General features: G+C 34.6%; 1 protein-coding gene across 4 annotated transcripts; it reads left to right on the forward strand.

Annotated features, from left to right (window-relative positions):
- The first annotated feature begins 4,085 nt into the window (after nt 1-4,085).
- Nucleotides 4,086-8,282, forward strand: LOC131161628 (uncharacterized). Of its 4 annotated transcripts, none has more exons than XM_058117544.1 (5): nt 4,109-4,906; nt 5,191-5,317; nt 6,078-6,286; nt 6,405-6,546; nt 7,901-8,282. In XM_058117544.1, exons 1-5 carry the CDS (start codon nt 4,284-4,286, stop codon nt 7,919-7,921), a joined length of 1,122 nt encoding a protein of 373 aa, XP_057973527.1. In that variant the 5' UTR covers nt 4,109-4,283; the 3' UTR covers nt 7,922-8,282. The 4 variants fall into 4 exon arrangements, with proteins under 4 accessions (XP_057973517.1, XP_057973527.1, XP_057973536.1 ...); XM_058117553.1 differs by having other exon boundaries at nt 5,215-5,317; XM_058117534.1 differs by lacking the exon at nt 7,901-8,282 and having other exon boundaries at nt 4,086-4,906; nt 5,215-5,317; nt 6,405-6,877.
- The last annotated feature ends 12,965 nt before the right edge of the window (nt 8,283-21,247 follow it).

Here is a 21,247-nt window from a genome sequence, read left to right on the forward strand (position 1 = left end):
AGCCGACCGGCCATAGGCCATGGTTGACCAAACTGGAAAGTTGCCTTTGGGCCATTGTAAGTGTTCGGGCGACCGACCCTAGGCATAGGGCGACCGAACCTCTCGGGTTGCCGTGCTTTTACCATGGTAATTGGGATTAAAATTTAATCAAACTTTTCTAAAATTTCTAATATGTCCCCAACAGTCATAATTTCATGAAAAACTATAAATACCCCTTCATTTGCTTTGATTAGTAACTTTGATTAACTAATTTTTCTCTCAAATTATTTTCTTAATCAAAGTTCTCCCACTTATATTTTTATTGCAAAATCATTGTTGGGGTAAAATTTTATACTCTTCAAACTCTCTTTATTATTCCTTAGAAAATCTTTTGAAAGAGAGCATATATTTTTATTTGGGCATTTCTTTTTAGAGCACTCACTCTCACACATACTTTATTTTCTTAAAATCATTTTTGAGAGTAGCCTTAAGATTTCTCCTGATTATCTTCATATTCTTGGGAGAAATTATTTAGTGCACGAATATTTTTGAGCTTAATTCCTAACTTCTCCAAATATTTGTTATTGCAAAAATCTTTATTGGAGAACACATTTATCATGTATATATTCTCACATATATATATACACACAAACACGCGCGCATATTTTATTTGTGCAAAATTTATTTGAACACAAAAACCTTAGGTTCTCCTTATATTCCTAGAAAATTATTTTTGGGAGAAATTTTATTAGGGTCATATCTTTGAGTATGTTATCATACACATCATTTCTCAAAGATTGAAAATATTATTTTGAGAAACACCCTTTCTCTACTGAGCATAACTCATATCATATTAGAGTGTATGTATTTGAGTTTAAATGTTGTACATCTCTGCTTGTATTTAGAAGCATTTTATTATGTACAAAAACTGATTTTATGTATCGGTTGGGTTCATCCCGTAAATTGAACTAAGGAGTCTCCGCCCTGTAAGTGAGACCGATTTGATTTACCCCGAAAATTGAACTAGGTGTCTCCGCTCCGTAAGGGAGACCAGTTGGGCTCAGCTTGGTAATTGAGCTAACATTTGCTTTGCCCCGTAAGGAGAGGTTGTAACGGTTTCTGCTCCGTCCGTTTAAGTAAGCAAAGATAGTGTAATCATTAAGGGGGTATACCCAAGGCGGGGACGTAGGCTGGTTTGGACGAACCTCGATAACAAATATCGTGTATTTCTCTCTCTGTATCTCATTTAAATCTCCGAACTTTAATTTCCATATGTGTATGTCTGTTCATTTATAGTTATAATTATTTGCATGTACACATTCAATTTAAATGAGATTTGCGGGACTCGTGTATGTATGTATTCCTTGTTCAATTGTTTTACATACACGTGTATATTTTGAATGAGATATGATATGTGGTAAATCGATGTTTACTTTAAATTAGTCAAAAATTTTTAAAATTCCAACTCATCCCCCCTCTTGGGATTACATCAATTCCAACAATCTGTTTACCAAGAAACAAGCCATACTAACCGCATCGGCCCAAAAATTCATAGCAAGCCCAACATGCAACCTGAAACACCGAACCCTTTTAGCTAGGGTTCAGTTTGTCCTTTCCACCACACCACTTTGTTGCAGTGTTCATTGTATTGTAAAATGCCTTCTTATGCCATGTTGCTAACAGAATTCCTTGAAACTTGAGTTTGTGTACTCAGTTCCATTGTCTATCATGAGGAACTTGATCTTTCTCCTGGCCTAGTTTTCCACCTTAGCTTTCTACAGTTTAAACTTGGCAAACGTCTTCGAATTATGTCGCATGAAGTAAACCCAGACCTTCCACGAGTAATCATCAATGAAACTCATGAAATACACATGTCCCCCTTGTGATGCCACTCTGATCGGCCCCCAAACGTCCAAATGATGTAATCCAGTATCCCCTTCGTCTTGTGCATGACTATCATGAACTGAACCTTGTTCTACTTCCCAAGCACACATTACTTGTAGAACTCCTGCTTACATGATTTGACCCCCTTCATAAGATTTCTCTTGTGAAGTTCCTTCATTCCACGATCACTCATATGCCCTAAACGCATATGCCACAACATAGTACTATTATACTCGGACTTTGCGGCTGCAATTCCACCTACAACTGTGGTACCCAACAGTGTGTATAAATTCCCCAACACTCTCTTCCCCTTCATCATAGTCAAAACGTCCTTGCTCACCTTTATTACCCGACCTTCAGATTTGTAACTGAACCCATTACAATCCAAGGTGCCTAGTGAAACCAGATTTTTCCTCAACTTCGGTATGTGACACCTCACATCACACAATGTTCTCACCACAACATCGTACATCTTGATTTTGACATTCCCTATCTCGATCACTTTGAAGGCAACATCATTCACCATCAAACGGAGCCAGAACTCACCAATTCGTACGTAGTGAACCAGTCCTTGTTGGGTATCATATGATAAGAACATGCCAAGTCTAAGATCCAAGAATATGCGAACTCATCCGACTTCGATGAAATCGAGAGCATATCATTATCACCATTCCCTAAATCTCCTTTTTCTACTACATTCGCTGTGTTTGACGAACCTTCTTTAGTTTCAACAACCCCCTTCTTCCTTTTCGGACACTCAAGTTTTATGTGCCCCTTTTTCCTGCACTTAAAACACCGCACATCCTTCCTCTTCCTGGATTTGGACCAAGCCCTATGGTTGCTCGATCCACCCCAAAAGTTACTCCTCCCAAGATCCTGATTCCCTTTCGCCATGAGCCCTTCACCATGTGAACTCTCATTGCTAGCCTTCTTCCTCTGATGGAACCTTAGCAATGCACTCGTGATGTCCTTCAACTCCAGGGTTTCTTTCTCCTAAGTCAACTTCGTAACCAAGTTCTCGTATGTAGGAGACATCGATAGGGAATTCAATAGCATCAATGCTTTGTCCTCTTCCTCGAACTTCACATCAACTCGCTTTAGATTACTAATGATCTAATTAAACGTGTTGATGTGTTGAGTCAGGTCCGAACCCTATGCCATCTTAAGCTAATAAATCTTTTTTTTTAAGATACAACTTGTTCGTAAGCGACTTGGACATGTACCGGCTTTCATGTTTAGCTAAACATCTACCAGCGATTCCTCATCCATGACGTGATACATCACGTCATTAGCCAGACAATGCCAGATAGTGGACACATCTTTTGCGCCCAGCTCCTTCCAACTTCCGTCATTCATATTTTTCGGCTTCTTTTCATATAGAGTCTTCACCATCCCTTACTACACTAGCAAGTCTTTCACCCTCCTCTGCCAAAATCTAAAATTTTTGATTCCATCGAACTTCATCGAAGAGACCCCAGCCATTGTAAACCAATAACTCTGATACCATTTGTTGGTCGTGAATGCGCAACGAAAGTTGTCACAAAATTTCACGAATTAATCAACAAACAAACAGTGCACTCACTCAATGAAGAACTATACTAAAGAAGCAATCACTTAACAATGATAAAAATGAAAACAACGTTTAAAGACACAAGATTTACGTTATTCGACAATTTGCCTACGTCCACGGGAGCAGCAACTCTAATTCTCACTATCAATTATGTCAAGCTTACAAATTAGGGTTACAAAAATATTGATTACATATGAACCCTAAGCGTACAAGAACCTTAAATCCTATATAAACCATCCCTATAGCAATTTCCGGAGGAAAAACCTTCGATCTACCCAATCTACTAGTCTCCTGATTAAAATTAAGTAACGTGCGCTGATCAAAACCATCTACGATTTAGGTCAAACCGTTGATGGTTTAAAGTTGAGAAGATACATCTCCATACTGCCTGAAACTGTCCACAGTTATCCCTTATCTTGCAAACTTCTCTCTTGCTCTTGTTTCTTACTTCATGAAGCTTTCTCGGTATATGCGTTCCACTCAAATATGACCTACATCCCCAACACAAAAGCTTACACACAGTATTTTAATTTAGAAAGTTACAACATTACCTTTTAAATAGCAATAAAATTTTTTAAAAATATAATTAAATGAATAACTAGTAATGGGAGATGAAAGAATATCAAATTTCTAATGTTATATTTCTTTTTGTGAAGCAAACATAAAAGTATCACCAAATTACCGGAACGTTGAACTCACTTTAGGTGAACCAAACGTCCCCTTCGTTTTTCCTGTGAATTGAACGCGTACTGTCAATGGCAATTCGGAAATCGCAACAACTCTGTTTTAACCACTTCTAATTCTTAGTTCTTCGAAATCTCCTATCACATTTTCGTATTAACTTTCCGCCATGGAAGCTTCTGTGAAGATCTTGAACTCATCCTCTCTTTCACTCCTAAACAAAACACACACTCTAAAACTCAGCCCCAAATTCCTTCATCCACTTCCTTCGCTTTCCGTCTCCCCAAACAGCACACACCACAGTTTTACCCGGATTCATTCTTCATCATCTGCTTTACCCTCCCTAAACTCGAATATCCTTGGGTTTAATCTCTCCCTTTACTCTTCTCTAAATTTCGAGCCTAAAACCTCACCTGTTTATTCTGAACGAGTCGCGTCCGATTCAAGCGACAAGTTCTTCGAGTGGCATCGAGCTGGGAAGGGCGTTAATGGTGGAGAAGCAGGGGTTTTAGGGCGCGGAGATTCTTCGGTGACGGTGGTGTTGCTGGGCTGGCTTGGGGCGAAGCGGAAGCACTTGAAGAGGTACGTGGATTTGTATACTTCGAGGGGGGTTAATGCCATTACTTTCGTTGTTCCGGTGAGAAACCTTCTTTGGTTTGATCTGGGGAGGAGGGTTGAGAACCGGATCTCGGCATTGTCTAACGAGCTTGTTTCGTGGCTTTTGGGGACGGAGAAAGATGGTTCTGAAAGGAGCTTGCTTTTCCACACTTTCAGCAACACCGGTTGGCTTGTGTAGGTTGATTCATTCATAGCACTCTTGTTATGATCTTATTCTTATTTATTTTTGGTACACATGTTGTTTTTATCTTCCTCTGCCAATTTGTTTCAAGTACATCCATCTTTAACGGGGGCATCGATCTCTAAAGTTTAGAGAAGTTTAAACACATCTTCTAATTCATTCTGTTGTATTCTAGGCACTGTGTAAGCCCAGTTTAGATTTCCAATCTCTTGTATTCTAGATTGCTTGTTTGAGTTTGGTTTTTCTTGGTTATCTATAGTTCAATTTTTCCTCTCAGTTGCAAAATCTTCGGTCTCTGCAGCTATGGTGCTATTCTTGCCAATATGCAGGGCAGGCAGGACCTAATAGAAAAGATCAAGGGATGTGTTGTTGATTCTGGAGCAGACCCAGAGTTGAATCCACAGGTTCTTTATTCTTACTTTGTAAAAAAATTAACTATTTTAATTTTTGTTAGGAGTGGTTTGTAGGACCTTTTTTTAGGTCTTGTTTGGCCACATCTCACAGAACCTCTGCCTGCTCGAAAATCAAGAATATTCCTTTATTTTAACTAGTACATTAAAAGCATTGTGAATTTTAATTTGCTGCAGTTGATATTTTATGCTATTTTGTTTTAAATAGCTTTTGATAGCAGGAGTAATCTTAAAAAGTGCTGGGGTGGGGGAGAATTCTTGTAGCTATCATGTAGCTCTTTATAATTTAACTGAAATTTGAAAAAAGAAATTGCACGCTCTGCTGAAATAAGGGTCTCCAGCTTGTGAACATGGCAACTGTCTGAGCTAATCATTGACAGTGTATGTGAAAAAAAATGCACAGGATCAAAGTGGACAATATATCCTTGTGCTTTTCTAGAATGTTCCATCATTTCTTGTATAGTTATCTACTATCGCAAGTTGGTTATTTTTCACTCTGAAAATGTTTGGTGGTGTCTACATATTGCTCCTCTCCTTCCCAAAGAGCAAGTTTTTGCTCAAGCACCACAGCGAAATTTTTTTAAACATTTTTTACATCAGTTTCATGTCATGTTGGTTTTTTTCATTTGCTTTTATGGGTTTCCTGTTTTATTACATTTGATGATATCTGTGCTCAGGCTGATTGTTGGTTGGCCTTCCACTCTAATTTATCAGAAAACAGGGGAAACTATTTGATAATTTTTTTTCTTAGTAGGTCTGGGCAGCTGGATTTTCTGCTGCACTTCTGAAGAAGCGTAGTTCCTTAGCATACCCTTCAATGGAGACCAGAGGAGGAAATGAAGCAGAAAGTGCTTTGAGTTCGTCAAGACCTCCAGAAAAGGAACCTCTAATAATTGAGACCTTGTTTCTTTCAGTATTGGAAAAGTTATTTTCGATTCTTCTTAAGTTGCCTGATGTAAATTGGTGGGCTTTCCTATCCTTCACTAAAATTATTTCCAATTTTTGTCCATTAAAATGACTAAACATGCCTCCCAGCTGACAGCTGCTAGATGAAAACATACTTGTCTTTTATTTTTCACAGGCGATTGATGAAGATAATCTCCCTTCTCTCCAAAAACCAGCCTCACTGTCCCCAGCTTTACCTATATAGTAGCGCTGATAAGGTGATTCCATTTCAGTCAGTGGAACTGTTTATTGAGGATCAGAGAAGGCTAGGAAGAAAGGTACGGTCATTTAATTTTGGGTCATCTCCTCATGTAGACCATTATAGGACTTTCCCTAATATATATTCTTCAGAGCTTAATGATTTTTTGAGAGAGTGTTTGGCTACTGTGAAGCAGTTGTAAACCTGCAAAGTCATTTCACCTGCATAGAATTTTCAGTTTGATCTCCTTAAATGCCAATGCAGCAGCATCTAAAGTTTGTAGAGCATTTAATTTCGAATTGTTCAAAATGAACATTATGCAACGACCACATACATTTGTTTCCCTTATATGTGATCTGTAATGCTTGACTGCTTTGTTGGAAATAATATAATCCTTGTGGTTATTATAATGTTACTTTGTGACATAAAATTCAATGCTGTGCACAAAGAATCAATAAGTCTGCCATCAGTCGATGCCTCAAACGTCAACAATCCTTTTAGATATGCTGTGAGTCTTATTTAGATAGTATTCAACTCAATTTAATTTAGTTTAATTGAATTCAATTTAGGTTGTGTTTTGGGGCATGGATTTTGGGCCTCTGATTGAATCTATATGGATTTAGACAAAATTCACATAAATAGAGATTGAAATTCGGATCTTGAATTTGGATTTGTATGAATTTAGGTAAAATGCAACACAAATTTGTAATGAGTTTTGTTAAAATTTATACAAATTCAAATAGTTTATATCCATACAAATTCATATCCATGGCCTAAAATTCATGTTTTAAAATGCTACCTTGATATTCTTTTGTACTGTATCTATTTTAATTTATTTAAATTTAAACTCAAGGTCACTCTCCAAGCTCTTAAATGTAGAGAATGCATTTAGAAACGCAATTGATGGATTTCAGTAACTTGGCTAGGATGAGTTGATAAATTGCATATCCTTAGCATCCTACACCTAAACTGTACCTTAGGGCTGATGGTTCGTCTCCCCATCCTCCTTTGAGGAGTTTTGGGACTCAGCTCTGCATAAGCAATGGATGATCAAAATCTCTCTCTCTCTCTCTCTCTCTCTCTCTCTCTGCGTCTATATATACATATATGTAGTATGGAAATGGATTATTAAAATTAGATTCGGGCAGTGTTTGAGAGCATGAATTTTGGATATTACATTTGGATTTGTGTGGATTTGGACAGATTCAATACAATTTTGTATATCATCTTATTCAAATCCAATACAACTCCAAATCTAAACCCTCTCTAAACATAGGATCTGCAAATTTTGGTTTTAAACAAAATCATACGCTCTTAAGTCTTTCTTTCACATATTTTAACAATGTGTATGCAATTCTTCTTGAGAGCAACTACCATGTGTGAGAATGGTAGATTGCTGAACTAGTTTGTGGCTTTGTTCTTAATCTGTGCAGAATAAATTATCAAACAAATAATGGTTGTTTTGAGGAGCTGCAAAAGATCAAGTGATGAAAGCTGCCAATTTAATTGAAGTGAATTGTATAGTGTCTTTAAGATCATTAAAATTTATGTTGGAGGATTTAGGTCCAAATATTGGGAAGAGAAGAAATGTGTATGAGAGGGAGATGGGTATGGTCCAATATGAACGTTCAATTAACAAAACAAGAAAAAAAAGGTGAATCGTCTACTGATCAATTGCAGATTAGATAGCTTCGATACTCATCAAGTAATGAACTGTGAGATCCATCTTTCCCTGAATGTTTTTGAAACAATAATAATCATGACTTTTAACATGTTACCTGCATTTCGATTAGTTTTGAAGATTTTGCTTTGTCGTAGACTCCTCCTCTTTTGTTCTTGAGTGCACATTCTGCTTTGTTCTCCCAAAATAATTTGCCACATTACAATTATTTTATCACATTCTGCTCTGTTCTTCCTAAATTTTACAACACATCGCAAGAATATCTACTAATTTTGAAGATTGTGTTGTGTGCACATTCTGCATTTCTGCTATGTTCTTCCTAATATTCTAATGAGTTACTGAGTATTTCAATTAATTTTGAAGATTGAGTCAAGTCATATGACTCCTACCGCCACCAGCCCAGCTCAATACTTGGTTACTTTTTTTCTTTTTAGATATAAAATTAATGAAGAAAATGGTTGAATATCTCTAATACCTTTGGTGATTTACAAATTGTGCAAAAAATTCATTTTTTACAACCAATAGGGGAAAAAAATGACATTTTGACTTCCATAAAAGAGACACATTGTAACTAATAATAATTTTTTTTTTCTTTGGCCGGTTTCTCTCCAATAGTTGGTAGTTGGGATTAGTTGTAGATTTAGATCTACCAACATACAAATTTTTAATGGTGCGAATACATTTATCTAATTAATGTACTAAATTAATTAGAAATGTTACATAGGTATTGGCTAGAGTGTCAATTCATATGGGTCAAGATTCAAGTCATTAAAATCATGTGTTTTTTTCATTAATAACATGAATTGAAAAAATAACCATGGTATAATGAAGTGGAGCCATTGTTGGTAAAATTAAGACCTAGCTTCTCTATTATTATGAGATACAACACTAATTATGAGGGTGCATGTATCTAAGTTTGGTAATTTTGGAACTAAGCAAAGAATCTGCTCCTCATAATCTTTGCCGTTCATCTTAATCTTTACATTTTTGGCAATCTCTATCATTCGAAGTAATGCATTGTTACCAATTATAACCTGAAGATTTTCTAATTCTCAAGTCACTTTTGGAAATCTAATTCTTGTGCAAGATCACGTATTGATAAGAGCTGTACATTCTATCTTAATGATAGAAATGTTGTACCTCCCTTTCTTCGATTTTGGCACTCAAAATGGATGATCTCATATATGTTATATGGGATTGGTTTTCTTCCTCATTTGCATAGATAGGGATCCTTATGGTTCTCTGGTCAACTATCCTTTCCTTTTAGGGTTTACTTATAGCAAAATTAGATTGACAATGCATACTTTGTGAGGAGACAATCAGTGTGTTGACTTAATAGCAAAACTTAGTTTAAAATTGGAGTATTAGATAAGTTAACATCTTCAATTTTCTTAGAATATTTACTTTTATTATATGTTTAGAAGTTTAGATTTCAAATTTGTGTGGATTTGAACCAGATGTAATACAAAGTTATATTAAATTTTATTTAAATTTATACAAATTTAAATTCAAGACCCAAAATATATATTCATGAGAAAGACATGAAAATTTTGAAATTTTTGAAAAAAGTCCATGTCTTTTCATGAAACCTAAGTGGGGCTATTTAAAAATATTTGAAAACCGATTCGATTCACAAACCAGATCTGAACTAAGCCAAAATTTTGGTTAACCGATTTTTTTGATTAAGTTTTGGTTCAATTCTTTTTTTACGGGTTTTGGATATCAATCCGGTCTCAATTTTCATGTTTATGAACCAATGGTTACCTAAACAGTATCAATATATGTATTTACTTGCAACATGTATTATTTATATTATAACATGCACAAATATTTCTTTTGGGTGATTAATTTATATAAATAAAACACAGTGCACACAGTAAATTAAAACCTTAGTAAAATGTCTAATTTTTCAATAAAAAAAAGTATAATGGTTTAAAATTTGGTTTGGTTTGAATAATTGAACCAAATCATCGGTTAATTGGACCATCAATTTGACCAAATGGTCGATTAATCAGACCATCAATTAACCAAAGGGTTTGGATAAGTTTCGATTTTTTTTTTTAAGGATTTAAGGTAGAAGTTAAGTTAGGGAAACATAAGCACAAGCATTATGAATGCTATATATTGAAATACCTAGATGGCACAAGTTACTAATAAAAGAAAGAATGTCCTGCAAAAGCAAAAACCATATCCAACACAACTCTTAATGTACCTCTATATGTTCAACAAGTTGGGATGGTAATGCTACAAAAAGCACAAAGAAAGTGCAATTACAGCAATTAAGACTTGCATAGATAATGAATGTAGAGAAGAAGGTTATTATAATTAATCATTTTTTATTATTAGGTGTGAAAATAATTTTTTTTTTTTTTTATAGTTTTGAAAGAATTATAAGAACATGTTTTTCAACATAACATGTTTTATAATCTTTTTTTATGTACTAGAAATATTCAAGTGATTAATAACATGTTTTTCCATTAATAACATAATATAGTTTTACAAATTTTTTACTTTCCATTTTTATCCGGACCAATTTATGGACAAGAAATATAAGCGGATATCAATTGAAGAATAACCGTAGTATAAACAAGAGGAGCCATTGATTGTTAAACTAAGACCCTTACTTGTTTCAGTGTCTTATTAAAGATAAAACGTAATATGACATTATATTGATTCTGTTCAAATTTATACAAATTCAAACTTAAAATCCTGACTATATTTCTTTAGTTAGGCTTGAACACAAAAAATGAATGAAGTTAAAAGAACAATCCCTGAGTCATACGAGGTCAATCCTTACTCTTAGTACTTTTCCCGACCACCTAGTTCTAGTAATTTTAGAATGCTAAAGAATGAGTTTTTTTTTTTTTTTTTTTAATTTTTTGAAGGGGAAAAAAAAAGAATGAAACAAAACTCCCCAAGACAAACTAGATACTTAATAAAGAGAATATAATATATATATATATATATATATATATATATATATATATTATCTTCAAATCATGACAGAATCTGAATATATAAATTTCTGTTGGGAAAATATAATATATGAACTAATTCCCACAAGTAAATCAATAGAGTAATGCAAACAATAAAAAAATTGAGACACAAGAAATTTAACGTGGTTCTCTCAAATGTTGAGGTACGTCCACGGGACACGGCAGTCCAAATCTACTATTACCAAATATGTTGTACAAAGTGGATACAAAACGCATAAGCCTTACAAATACACAAGAGTGTATAAAAAAATATAATAAGATGGAAAGCTCTCACCAAATATTCTGAACAAAACTCCAAAGAACCAACCAAAAGACCACAATAAAAGAAATCCCAATATGCTGTAAATAATATGCAGCTGGAGACACACGAAGAAGAAGCAGCAGTAGCTTGTTGCAATGAAGAAGATGACCAGCGCTGGTGCGTGTCCGTGTTGCAGGTGCTGGCTGCAGGCGCTGGTAGCTACAAGTGCTGGGAGCTGGGTAAGGTTTTTTTGTGAGTGGAAACAGAATTAATGAAAAAAGGGGAGAGACGACAGCTTGCTGGAAAAATGGAGCCAAAAAGTAAAAAGGAGATGAAGGGGCTGTTGTAACTGCGCGTGAGGCTTGGGCTGGAAGCTCAAGAACAGCTCCACTTTTTTGCTTTTACAGGGAATCCAACAAACATTAAAGAGTGGTGTAGCTTTCAAGCCAAGGGCCCCATAAGGAGGGACACCCAACAAATCTCCCCCTCCTGAGTTATGGGGACGACTCTACCAATCCGGCTAAAACTCTACACTTCACATGTTTGTCCATTGACAATGTTTTAGTCATCATATCCGAATCATTATCATCAGTATGAAATTTGTCAAGCTGCAATAATTTCTTATCTAACACATCCCAAATCCAATGATATCTAACATCAATATGTTTTGACTTTGAATGGAAGATAGAATTCTTACTTAAATGAATTGCACTTTGGCTATCACAATAAAGAACATACCTTCCTGTTCCATGCACAACTCTTTTAAGAATCTCTTTAACCAAAGCAATTCTTTGCAAGCTTCCGTAATGGCAATAAACTCTGCTTCCGTAGTAGATAGAGCAACAAATTTCTGTAATTTAGATTGCCATGCCACAGCTCCCCCTGCAAAAGTCATCAAATAACCCGAAGTGGATTTTCTAGAATCAACATCACCGACCATGTCGGCATCCGTGAATCCATGGAGCATAGATTTACCATTTCCAAAGCACAAGCACGCCTTTGAAGTGCCTCTAAGGTATCGGAGAATCCATTTTACTGCTAACCAATGCTCCTTTCTTGGATTTGAGAGAAACCGACTAACAACTCCAACAGTATAAGTTAAATCCAGTCTCGTGCAAACCATTGCATACATTAAGGAACCAACGGCCGAAGCATGAGGAATTTTCTTCATCTTTTCCTTGTCTTTTTCACTTGTAGGACTTTGTTTTGAACTAAACTTGAAGTGACTAGCAAGTGGGCAACCAACGGGTTTTGCTTTATCTATATTGAACTTCTCAAGCACTTTTTCAATGTAACTTTCTTGAGACAACCAAATTTGCCCTTTTTCGCGATCATGAACAATTCTCATGCCAAGAATTTGTTTTGCTGGTCCCAAGTCTTTCATAGCAAAAGACTTGCTCAACTCCAGCTTCAATTTGTCAATCTTGGAGAAGTCTTGTCCTACAATGATCATATCGTCAACATAGAGTAAGAGAATAATATAAGTGCCATCTGAAATTTTTTTCACAAACACACAATCATCCGAAGAGGTTTTTGAGTAACCATGATCAATCATGAAAGAATCAAATTTCTTGTACCATCTCTGTGGTGCTTGCTTTAACCCAACAAACTTTTCTTTAATTTGCACACTAAATTATCTTTCCCTTTTTGTTTGAAGCCTTTCGGTTATTCCATATAAATTTCATTTTCAAGTCACCATGTAAGAAAGCGGTTTTCACATCTAGTTGCTTAACTTCTAAATTCAAGTATGCTACCATGCCAAGAACAACCCGAATAGATGACATCTTTACAACCAGTGAGAATATTTCATCAAAGTCAATTCCCTTTTTTTGACCAAAGCCTTTTACTACAAGCCTAGCCTTGTATCGAAGATTCTTTCCATCATTTTTCAGCCTAAACACCCATTTATTTTTCAAAACTTTCTTTCCAGGAGGAAGTTTAACCAAATCATAAGTGTGATTGTCAACTATGGAATTCATTTCCTCTTGTATAGCCTCCATCCATTCAACTTTATTTTCATGGTTCATGGCTTCTTGATAGCTTTCGGGTTCCCCTTGATCTGTTAGAGTAACATAGTCACTTGATCGATATTTAGATGAAGGTCTTGGGTCTCTTGAAGACCTTTTTAATTGAGCTTGCTCTTGAACTTGTTGCTCCCCCTCATTTTCATCTTCAACATCATTAGGAATTTCATCATTTCCAACATTTTCAAGAGGTGGAAGAACATCTTCCATATTTTCATTGTGTGCCAAAGGTGGAGAAGGTAAGTCTAAGTCAACAAAATCACTCCCATTAGATTGTGTTTGCTCAACTATGCCAAAATCTTCAATTGTTTGATCTTCAAAAAATACAACATCTCGGCTTCTAACAATTTTCTTGTCAATCGGATCCCACAATCCGTATCCAAATTCATCAAGCCCATAGCCAAGAAAAATACATTGCATTGTCTTGTCATCAAGTTTGGATCTTTCATCTTTTGGAATGTGAACAAATACACGACAACTAAATACTTTCAAGTGATCATAAGTAACATCCTTACCTTTCCAATTTTTTTCAGGAACTTCACCAAGTAAAGGAGTTGAAGGAGACAAATTAATCAAGTCCACCACCGTCCTCATTGCTTCACCCTAAAATGATTTTGGCAACTTTGCTTGAGAGAGCATACATCTCATTCTCTCCAGTATAGAGCGGTTCATCCTTTCAGCAATACCATTTTGTTGAGGGGTTTTCTTAACGGTCTTTTGATGTCTAATTCCTTGGCTGTAACAATGTGCATAAAATGGGCCAATGTACTCTCCACCATTATCCGAACGCACACATTTCACCTTCTTTCCAGTCTCTCTTTCAACTTTAACCTGAAAATGCTTAAACACATCTAAGACTTGATCTTTAGTCTTCAAAGTGTAAGCCCAAACTTTTTTGAACAATCATTAATAAAGGTAACAAAATAAAGTGCACCACCATGAGATTTAACTTTCAAGGGACCACATACATCTGAATGTATCAGATCTAAAACATTAAATTTTTTAGTAACAAACTTGGGACGAAAAAGAGCTCTATGTTGCTTACCGGCCAAACAATGAACACAAGTTTTAAGAGAGGTACCCTTCATCCCGGGTAGGAGCTTCTTTTTGAACAAAAATTGCATTCCTTTTTCACTCATGTGCCCAAGCTGCTTATGCCACAAATCGGTGGAAAAGTGACTTTCAATTGCATTCACAACACCATTACCAATTTTACCTTGCATCATATAAAGTGTACCGGTTTTCTTTCCTTTAGCCACCACCAAATTACCCTTTGTGAGCTTCCATTTTCCATCACCAAAATGGTTGTCAAAGCCTTCATCATCAAGCTTTTCGGTAGATATCAAATTTAGTCGAATATCGGGTACATGTCTCACATCTTTGAGTACCAACTTACATCCCAAATTTGTTTCCAAACAAACATTTCCAATGCCAACAATTTTTGATAAACCTTCATTTCTCATCTGAACACTTCATAATTTCCTTTGGAATAAAAAGTGAAGAAATCTCCCTGAGAAGTGACATGGAATGACGCACCGGAATCAATAACCCAATCAGTCTCTTGACTTATCAAATTAATGCAGCTTTCATCACAAATAACCATGAGATCACTATCAGATGCAACTGAAGTTGTGTCTTCATGTTTTTTCTCAAAATTTTTCTCTTTGTTTTGGTCCTTAAATTTCAATTTTCTACACTCCTACTTCATATGCCCCTTTTTATGACAATAGTGGCACTCAATATCTTTTTTCGAAACTGAACTGGACCGACCTCTTGATTTATCATTACGGTAAGAATATTTGCTTTTACTTTTGCCTCTCCCCCAGTTTTCTGTCACAAGTGCCTCTGAATGAGAATGACCAACTGATTTTCTTCTGATTTCTTCATTCAACAAGCTGCTAGTTACTTGGTTCATAGTAACAATTCCATCGGGAGTCGAATTACTAACAGTCACAACCAAAGTCTCCCAACTTTCCGGTAAAGAGCTAAGAAGCATTAAGGCCTGCAATTCATCATCAAAAACTATTTTCATAATAGCAAGCTCATTGATAATATTTTTCATCTCATTCAAATGCTCAGTAATAAGACCACCATTTTTATATTTCAAATTCACCAATTTTCGGAAAAGAAAAGCTTTATTTGTAGCCGACTTTCTATCATAAAGACCCTCCAGTTTTTTCCACAATTCATGTGCCAAAGTTTCGGTAGAAACATGATGAAAAACACTATCATCAATCCATTGCCGGATAACACCAACGGTTTTCCTATTAAGCCTATTCCACTCATCATCACTCATGTCTTTAGGCTTTCGGCTATCACCCTCAATAGGCCCATCCAAATTTTTGCAAAATAAAATATCTTACATTTTTGTTTTCCAAATTACCCAATTGCTTCCATTGAAGCTAATTATACGACCAACATTACCATCCATGATTTACACAACTTTAATGCGTACAAATAACACAGCTCTGATACCACTTGTTAGGAAAATATAATAGATGAACTAATTCCCACAAGTAAATCAATGGAGTAATGCAAACAATAAAAAAATTGAGACACAAGAAATTTAACGTGGTTCCCTCAAATGTTGAGGTACGTCCACGGGGCACGGCAGTCCAAATCCACTATCACCAAATATGTTGTACAAAGTGGATACAAAAGGCATAAACCTTACAAATACACAAGAGTGTATAAACAAATGTAGTAAGATGGAAAGCTCTCACCAAATATTCTGAACAAAGCTCCAAAGTACCAACCAAAAGACCACAATAAAAGAAATCCCAATATGCTGTAAATAATATGCTGCTGGAGACACACGAAGAAGAAGCAGCAGTAGCTTGCTGCAATGAAGAAGATGACCAGCGTTGGTGCGTGGCGTGCTGCAGGTGCTGGCTGCAGGCGCTGGTAGCTGCAAGTGCTGGGAGTTGGGTAAGGTTTTTTTGTGAGTGGAAACAAAATGAATGAAAAAATGGGAGAGACGGCAGCTTGCTGGAAAAATGGAGCCAAAAAGTAAAAAGGAGATGAAGGGGCTGTTGTAACTGAGGGTGAGGCTTAGGCTGGAAGCTCAAGAACAGCTCTACTTTTTTACTTTTACAAGGAATCCAACAAACATTAAAGAGTGGTGCAGTTTTCAAGCCAAGGGCCCCACATGGAGGGACACTCAACAATTTGTATTGAGTACATCAGCCTTGAACCTATATAAGGCTTTGATTTAAGATACGAAACCTTGAATCTAATTAGCAATGACGAAATTTTGGTGACTTTCAAGTCATTCTAGAGCCCATATCAATGCCTATTGTTAATTAGGCGTTTGAATTTTTGTGCCTATTTATCTAGAAAAAAAAATTAAGAGAATTGAGGAAAGACCTTTCCTCCAATAATTGATTGGATTTTGAAAAGGACTCAAATACTTTACCCTATATATATATATAAAAGGCAATTTTCATTGTGAACAGAACGAGGCAAGTAATGATCAACATGGCCATGCTGGTCGCTTTTAATGTTGTAGAGTTGTCAACACTCAATTTGTAATCTATAAACAATTTAGTGTAATTCTTCATTTGCTTAGACAACCTTTGATAGTTATTTGCTCAAAAATGTGAAATGCAGATTATTTCATAGCTTTAATTTTAAAAATTTTATAAACCTTTCTTCACATTTGATTTCTGAATATTTGTTCTCCCTCCCCATGCTTGACTTTTTGCTAAATATTTAAGAAACTTTTAGTTTTTTTTTTGTCAAATCTTAAGAAAGACGTACAGAAATTTTAGAAGTTTTGAAAATGTTCATATTTTTTTTCATGAACGTAGGTAGGATTGTTAAAAAAAAAATTTTAAAACTAGTTGAATTCGAAAATACTATCCGAATTGAATTGAAATTTCGATTAACTGATTTGTTCGATTCTAGTTTGGTTTAGTTTTGTACGGTTTTCAGTTTCGATTTTTATGTTCATGAAATGATGCTTATCTGAACTGAACAGGTATATGTATTTATTTATAATATCTATTATTTTAATTCTACATTATGATGACACAAGTTACTAAAAAAGAATGTCCTCTAAGATTAAAAATTATATGCAAGACACCTCTTCTACCTCTAAATGTTCTTAACGTGTTAATGAGTTATTATTGTTAGGTAATATATAATATCTTATATATTTAAGTAGCGGCATTTTAGTCTTTGTATCATTATTAAGGTTAGATTTATTAATTAGGAGTTTTTTCCCCTTTTATCTTTTTTTAAAAAAAATATATTAAATAATACCTTTTCTGAGAAAATATTTCTCGGAATAACTCTGACGTAATCTCACTATTTGTCACGTGTCATTTTCATAAAAAAAATTATTTAATATATATTTTAAAAATAATAAATCGGAAAATAAATTATTCTGCGTAATATAATTTATTTCCCGATTTATCATTTTAAATAAAAATATATTAAAAGAATTTATTGTATAATAAATTGAAAATTTGAACTTTATTTTAAATTACCAATTTTAATTGTGCCTAAAATTAATATATATATATATTGACACAACAAATATTATTTAGAGTTTGACACAACAAATATTATTGACACAACATATATATGCACTGACAGTTTTTTAAAGAGACAGAAAATATAATGTTCAAAAATATTATTTATTTTAAAAAAATGTTTAAAAATAATAATATATATTTAGAGTTTGAAATTTAAATTATGAATATGATTTTTATGTATTTGTACAAAAAATAAATATTTTTTTATAATTTTAGCCAAATTTAAATTTGACTCTCGAATTCAAATTCCCAAATATAATTTTTATTTTAATTATTAACTGATTTTTTATGATCGATGAATAGAAAAATCAAAGTAAAAAATTGATTCTTTTTAAAAGACAAAAAAAAAAGTGTGTTGGTTTTTTTGAGGTTAAATATTCTTAAGTCAAAGATTTGTGTAATTAATGTATTTATTTGTGGATTCTAATTATGTGGGATACTCTTTCTAAGACTACTTCTTAGGTGTTTCCACTTATTATTTTGTTCAATTAATAAAAAAAAAAATGAGAGAAGATTAATATATGATAATTATGTATACATTTATTATTCAAAGTAAAGATGAATTATCTTTATTATAAGAGATGAGAAAAAAAAATGTTAAAGACTCGCTTAGTTGTGGAAGATATTTTTTATTTTCTAATATTTAAATTTTAAAAAGTTATAAAAATTTAGCTTTTTTTTTAAAAATATTTTGAAAAGGTATAAAATTGGGTGTAAATACCCAGAAAATATAATAAATAAAAGAAATTGGAAAAAATATATTTTCGGCTGAGAAAGGAGAAAAATAGGCGATGATTTTCTGGAGAGGAGAGAAAACCGGTGACGATTTTGGGGATTTGTCGCGGGACGGTAAATAAAAATCATTTCAAACTCTAAATAATTCTCTTTACATTTTGTTAATTTATTATTTATTAAATATAATTCTGCCTAATTATCAACAAGACATTCAAATTAGGATAATTTGTTACCAACTTTTAAAAATTAAATTGTGGTATCCAAAATAATATGTGAATCGCTTTAATTAAAAATTTTAAATAGAAGATAGTATTTGAGATTTAGTGAAAAATATAAAAATATATATTTTAAAATTTTGAGATTTGTTCAAAATATATATATTTATCTTTATATTTAATATAAAAATATATATTTTAAAAAAATTATTCTGCGTAATAAATTCTTCTGCGTAATAAATCGGAAAATAATTTATTACGCAGAATAATTTATTTCCCAATTTATCATATTTTTAAAAAATATATTAAATAATATATTTTTTTATGGAAATGACACGTGGCAAATCTCGCTACTCTAAGTAGCGAGATTACGTCAGGGTTATTCCGGGAAATATTTTTCCTGAAAAGGTATTATTTAATATATTTTTTAAAAAAAAGAATAAAAGGGAAAAAAACTCTATTAATTAGGTCTAATTGTGTTGAATGATGAAATTTTGGCTTGCTTGTGTGTAGCAATTCTCTCTCTCTCTCTCTCTCTCTTTCTCTCTCTCTTTTCTGCAATTGAATCTCTTCCTCTCTCTCTCTCTCTCTCTCTCTCTCTCTCTCTCTCTCTCTCTTTACATGGGATCATGAATGTTATCATGATATTAGAATAGTACATCTCCTTTGAGAAGCATCGGCAACTTTAGCTTGAGCTTCTACAGAGGCCAACTTGTCTTCCTCGAGAGTCTGTTTCTCTCCTTGCAACTTCGCCGCACTCTCTGCAACTTTGGTACATCCGCAGCTGCACTCGCAGCTGCACTTGTTGTTGCCAACGACAAGAAGAAACCCCTCTGCGAGTTTGTCAATGTTAAATTGTAAAGTCTTTTTCAATCATTCAAAGTCTAACATAGGGGCTGTATTATTCATATGGTGGTTGTACTATTTATATAGTGGCTACACTATTCATTTGGTGGCTGCACAAGTCTACAAAGGTGGCTACACTATTCATTTGGTGGTTGCACAAGTCTACAAAGGTGGCTACACTATTCATTTAGTGGCTGCACAAGTCTACAAAGGTGGCTACACTATTAATTTGACGGCTTTGAAAAAGAGGCTTACAAAACCCCTATAAATAGGGAAGTGGTGGTGAAGGAAGTTGTATCCATCCCAAGCATCTCCAACTCCACCTTTAGAGAGAGATCAAGTACTCTCCTACAAAGTATTTCTGTTGTACCCCGTGTTTCTAGTTTCTCCTAATTTGAGAGAAGTTGTATCATTATTTTTCATAGTGGATTCCTTCTACTCTTGCCCGTGGTTTTTCCCTCAATTTGTTTGGGGGTTTTTCACGTAAATCTTGGTGTCAATTCCTCTTTTCTAATTTCTTATTTTATCTGTGTGATACTGTTCCTACCCATTCAATTTTCTAACAGTCAATGCTCTTCGTGCATCCTCCCCTACCGTGCAAATCCCCTGGCTACCAATTCTGCTATAGTGATGAGGTCAACGCCTTCTACAAAGACAGTTGGTGGGAGGGCGTCGTCACCACCGTCCTCCCTAGCGGTGACCGCTACTCCATCTTCTTCCAGCACTCTCGCGAGCAGATCGATTTTCACTGGAAGGATCTGCGGCTGCACCGCGAGTGGGTGTACGAAGATTAGGTCCCTCCCCTGGAAAAGTCTCCAAATCCCCCGGCTACTCATATGAAAAGTGTTGAGTAAAATCGCAAGGACTGTTGATTTCCAATTCTTCCTTCCCTTCCCGAAAGAGAGATTATTTGCAGTAGGGAAGTGGCTGTCTTGGCGCCTCCTGAACCCAGGATTTTCTCTCTTTCTCATTTATATATGTAGATAATATTTCTTTTGTAACATCTTGGCTTCATTTTTTGATTGAATCCTTACAATTAACTCCTTTGCATTTGAAGATGGTTGGTGAAAGAGATGATTCTCTCCAAGCCATTAGAGCTAAATTGAATGGAAATAATTATTCATATTAGGCTTATGTTATGAAGAATTTTTTGATTGGAAAAAACCTATGGGGATATGTTACTAGTAATGTGTATATGCTCTCTCATAGCAAGAAAGAGAATTATCTAGAATTGTTTGCCGTTTGGGAGGTGAATAATTTTAAAATTATTACCTGGATTAATAATTCTGTTAATTAGTTCATTGATATGCAACTAGTTAAATTTTGTACAGCTAAACAAGTTTGGGATTATTTAGCAAAATTATACACAAAATGCAATTTTACTAAACGATATCAGTTAGAAATGGATATTATAGCAACCAGGCAAGGAGGTCGAAGTGTTCAACAATTTTACACCCTTATGACTAATTTTTAGGATGAACTGACACTAACTAAACCTGCAAAT

The sequence above is a fragment of the Malania oleifera genome, chromosome 1 (assembly GCF_029873635.1).
Source record: "Malania oleifera isolate guangnan ecotype guangnan chromosome 1, ASM2987363v1, whole genome shotgun sequence".
In the NCBI taxonomy this organism is placed as follows: domain Eukaryota; kingdom Viridiplantae; phylum Streptophyta; class Magnoliopsida; order Santalales; family Ximeniaceae; genus Malania; species Malania oleifera.

Excerpts from the sequence above, each read along its gene's own strand:
- LOC131161628 (XM_058117526.1), top strand. The coding sequence starts at position 4,284 with ATGGAAGCTTCTGTGAAGATCTTGAACTCATCCTCTCTTTCACTCCTA. Across the intron at positions 4,907-5,190 it reads AGCAACACCGGTTGGCTTGT|TTGCAAAATCTTCGGTCTCT; the intron begins GTAGGTTGATTC and ends TTTTCCTCTCAG. Across the intron at positions 5,318-6,077 it reads ACCCAGAGTTGAATCCACAG|GTCTGGGCAGCTGGATTTTC; the intron begins GTTCTTTATTCT and ends TTTTCTTAGTAG.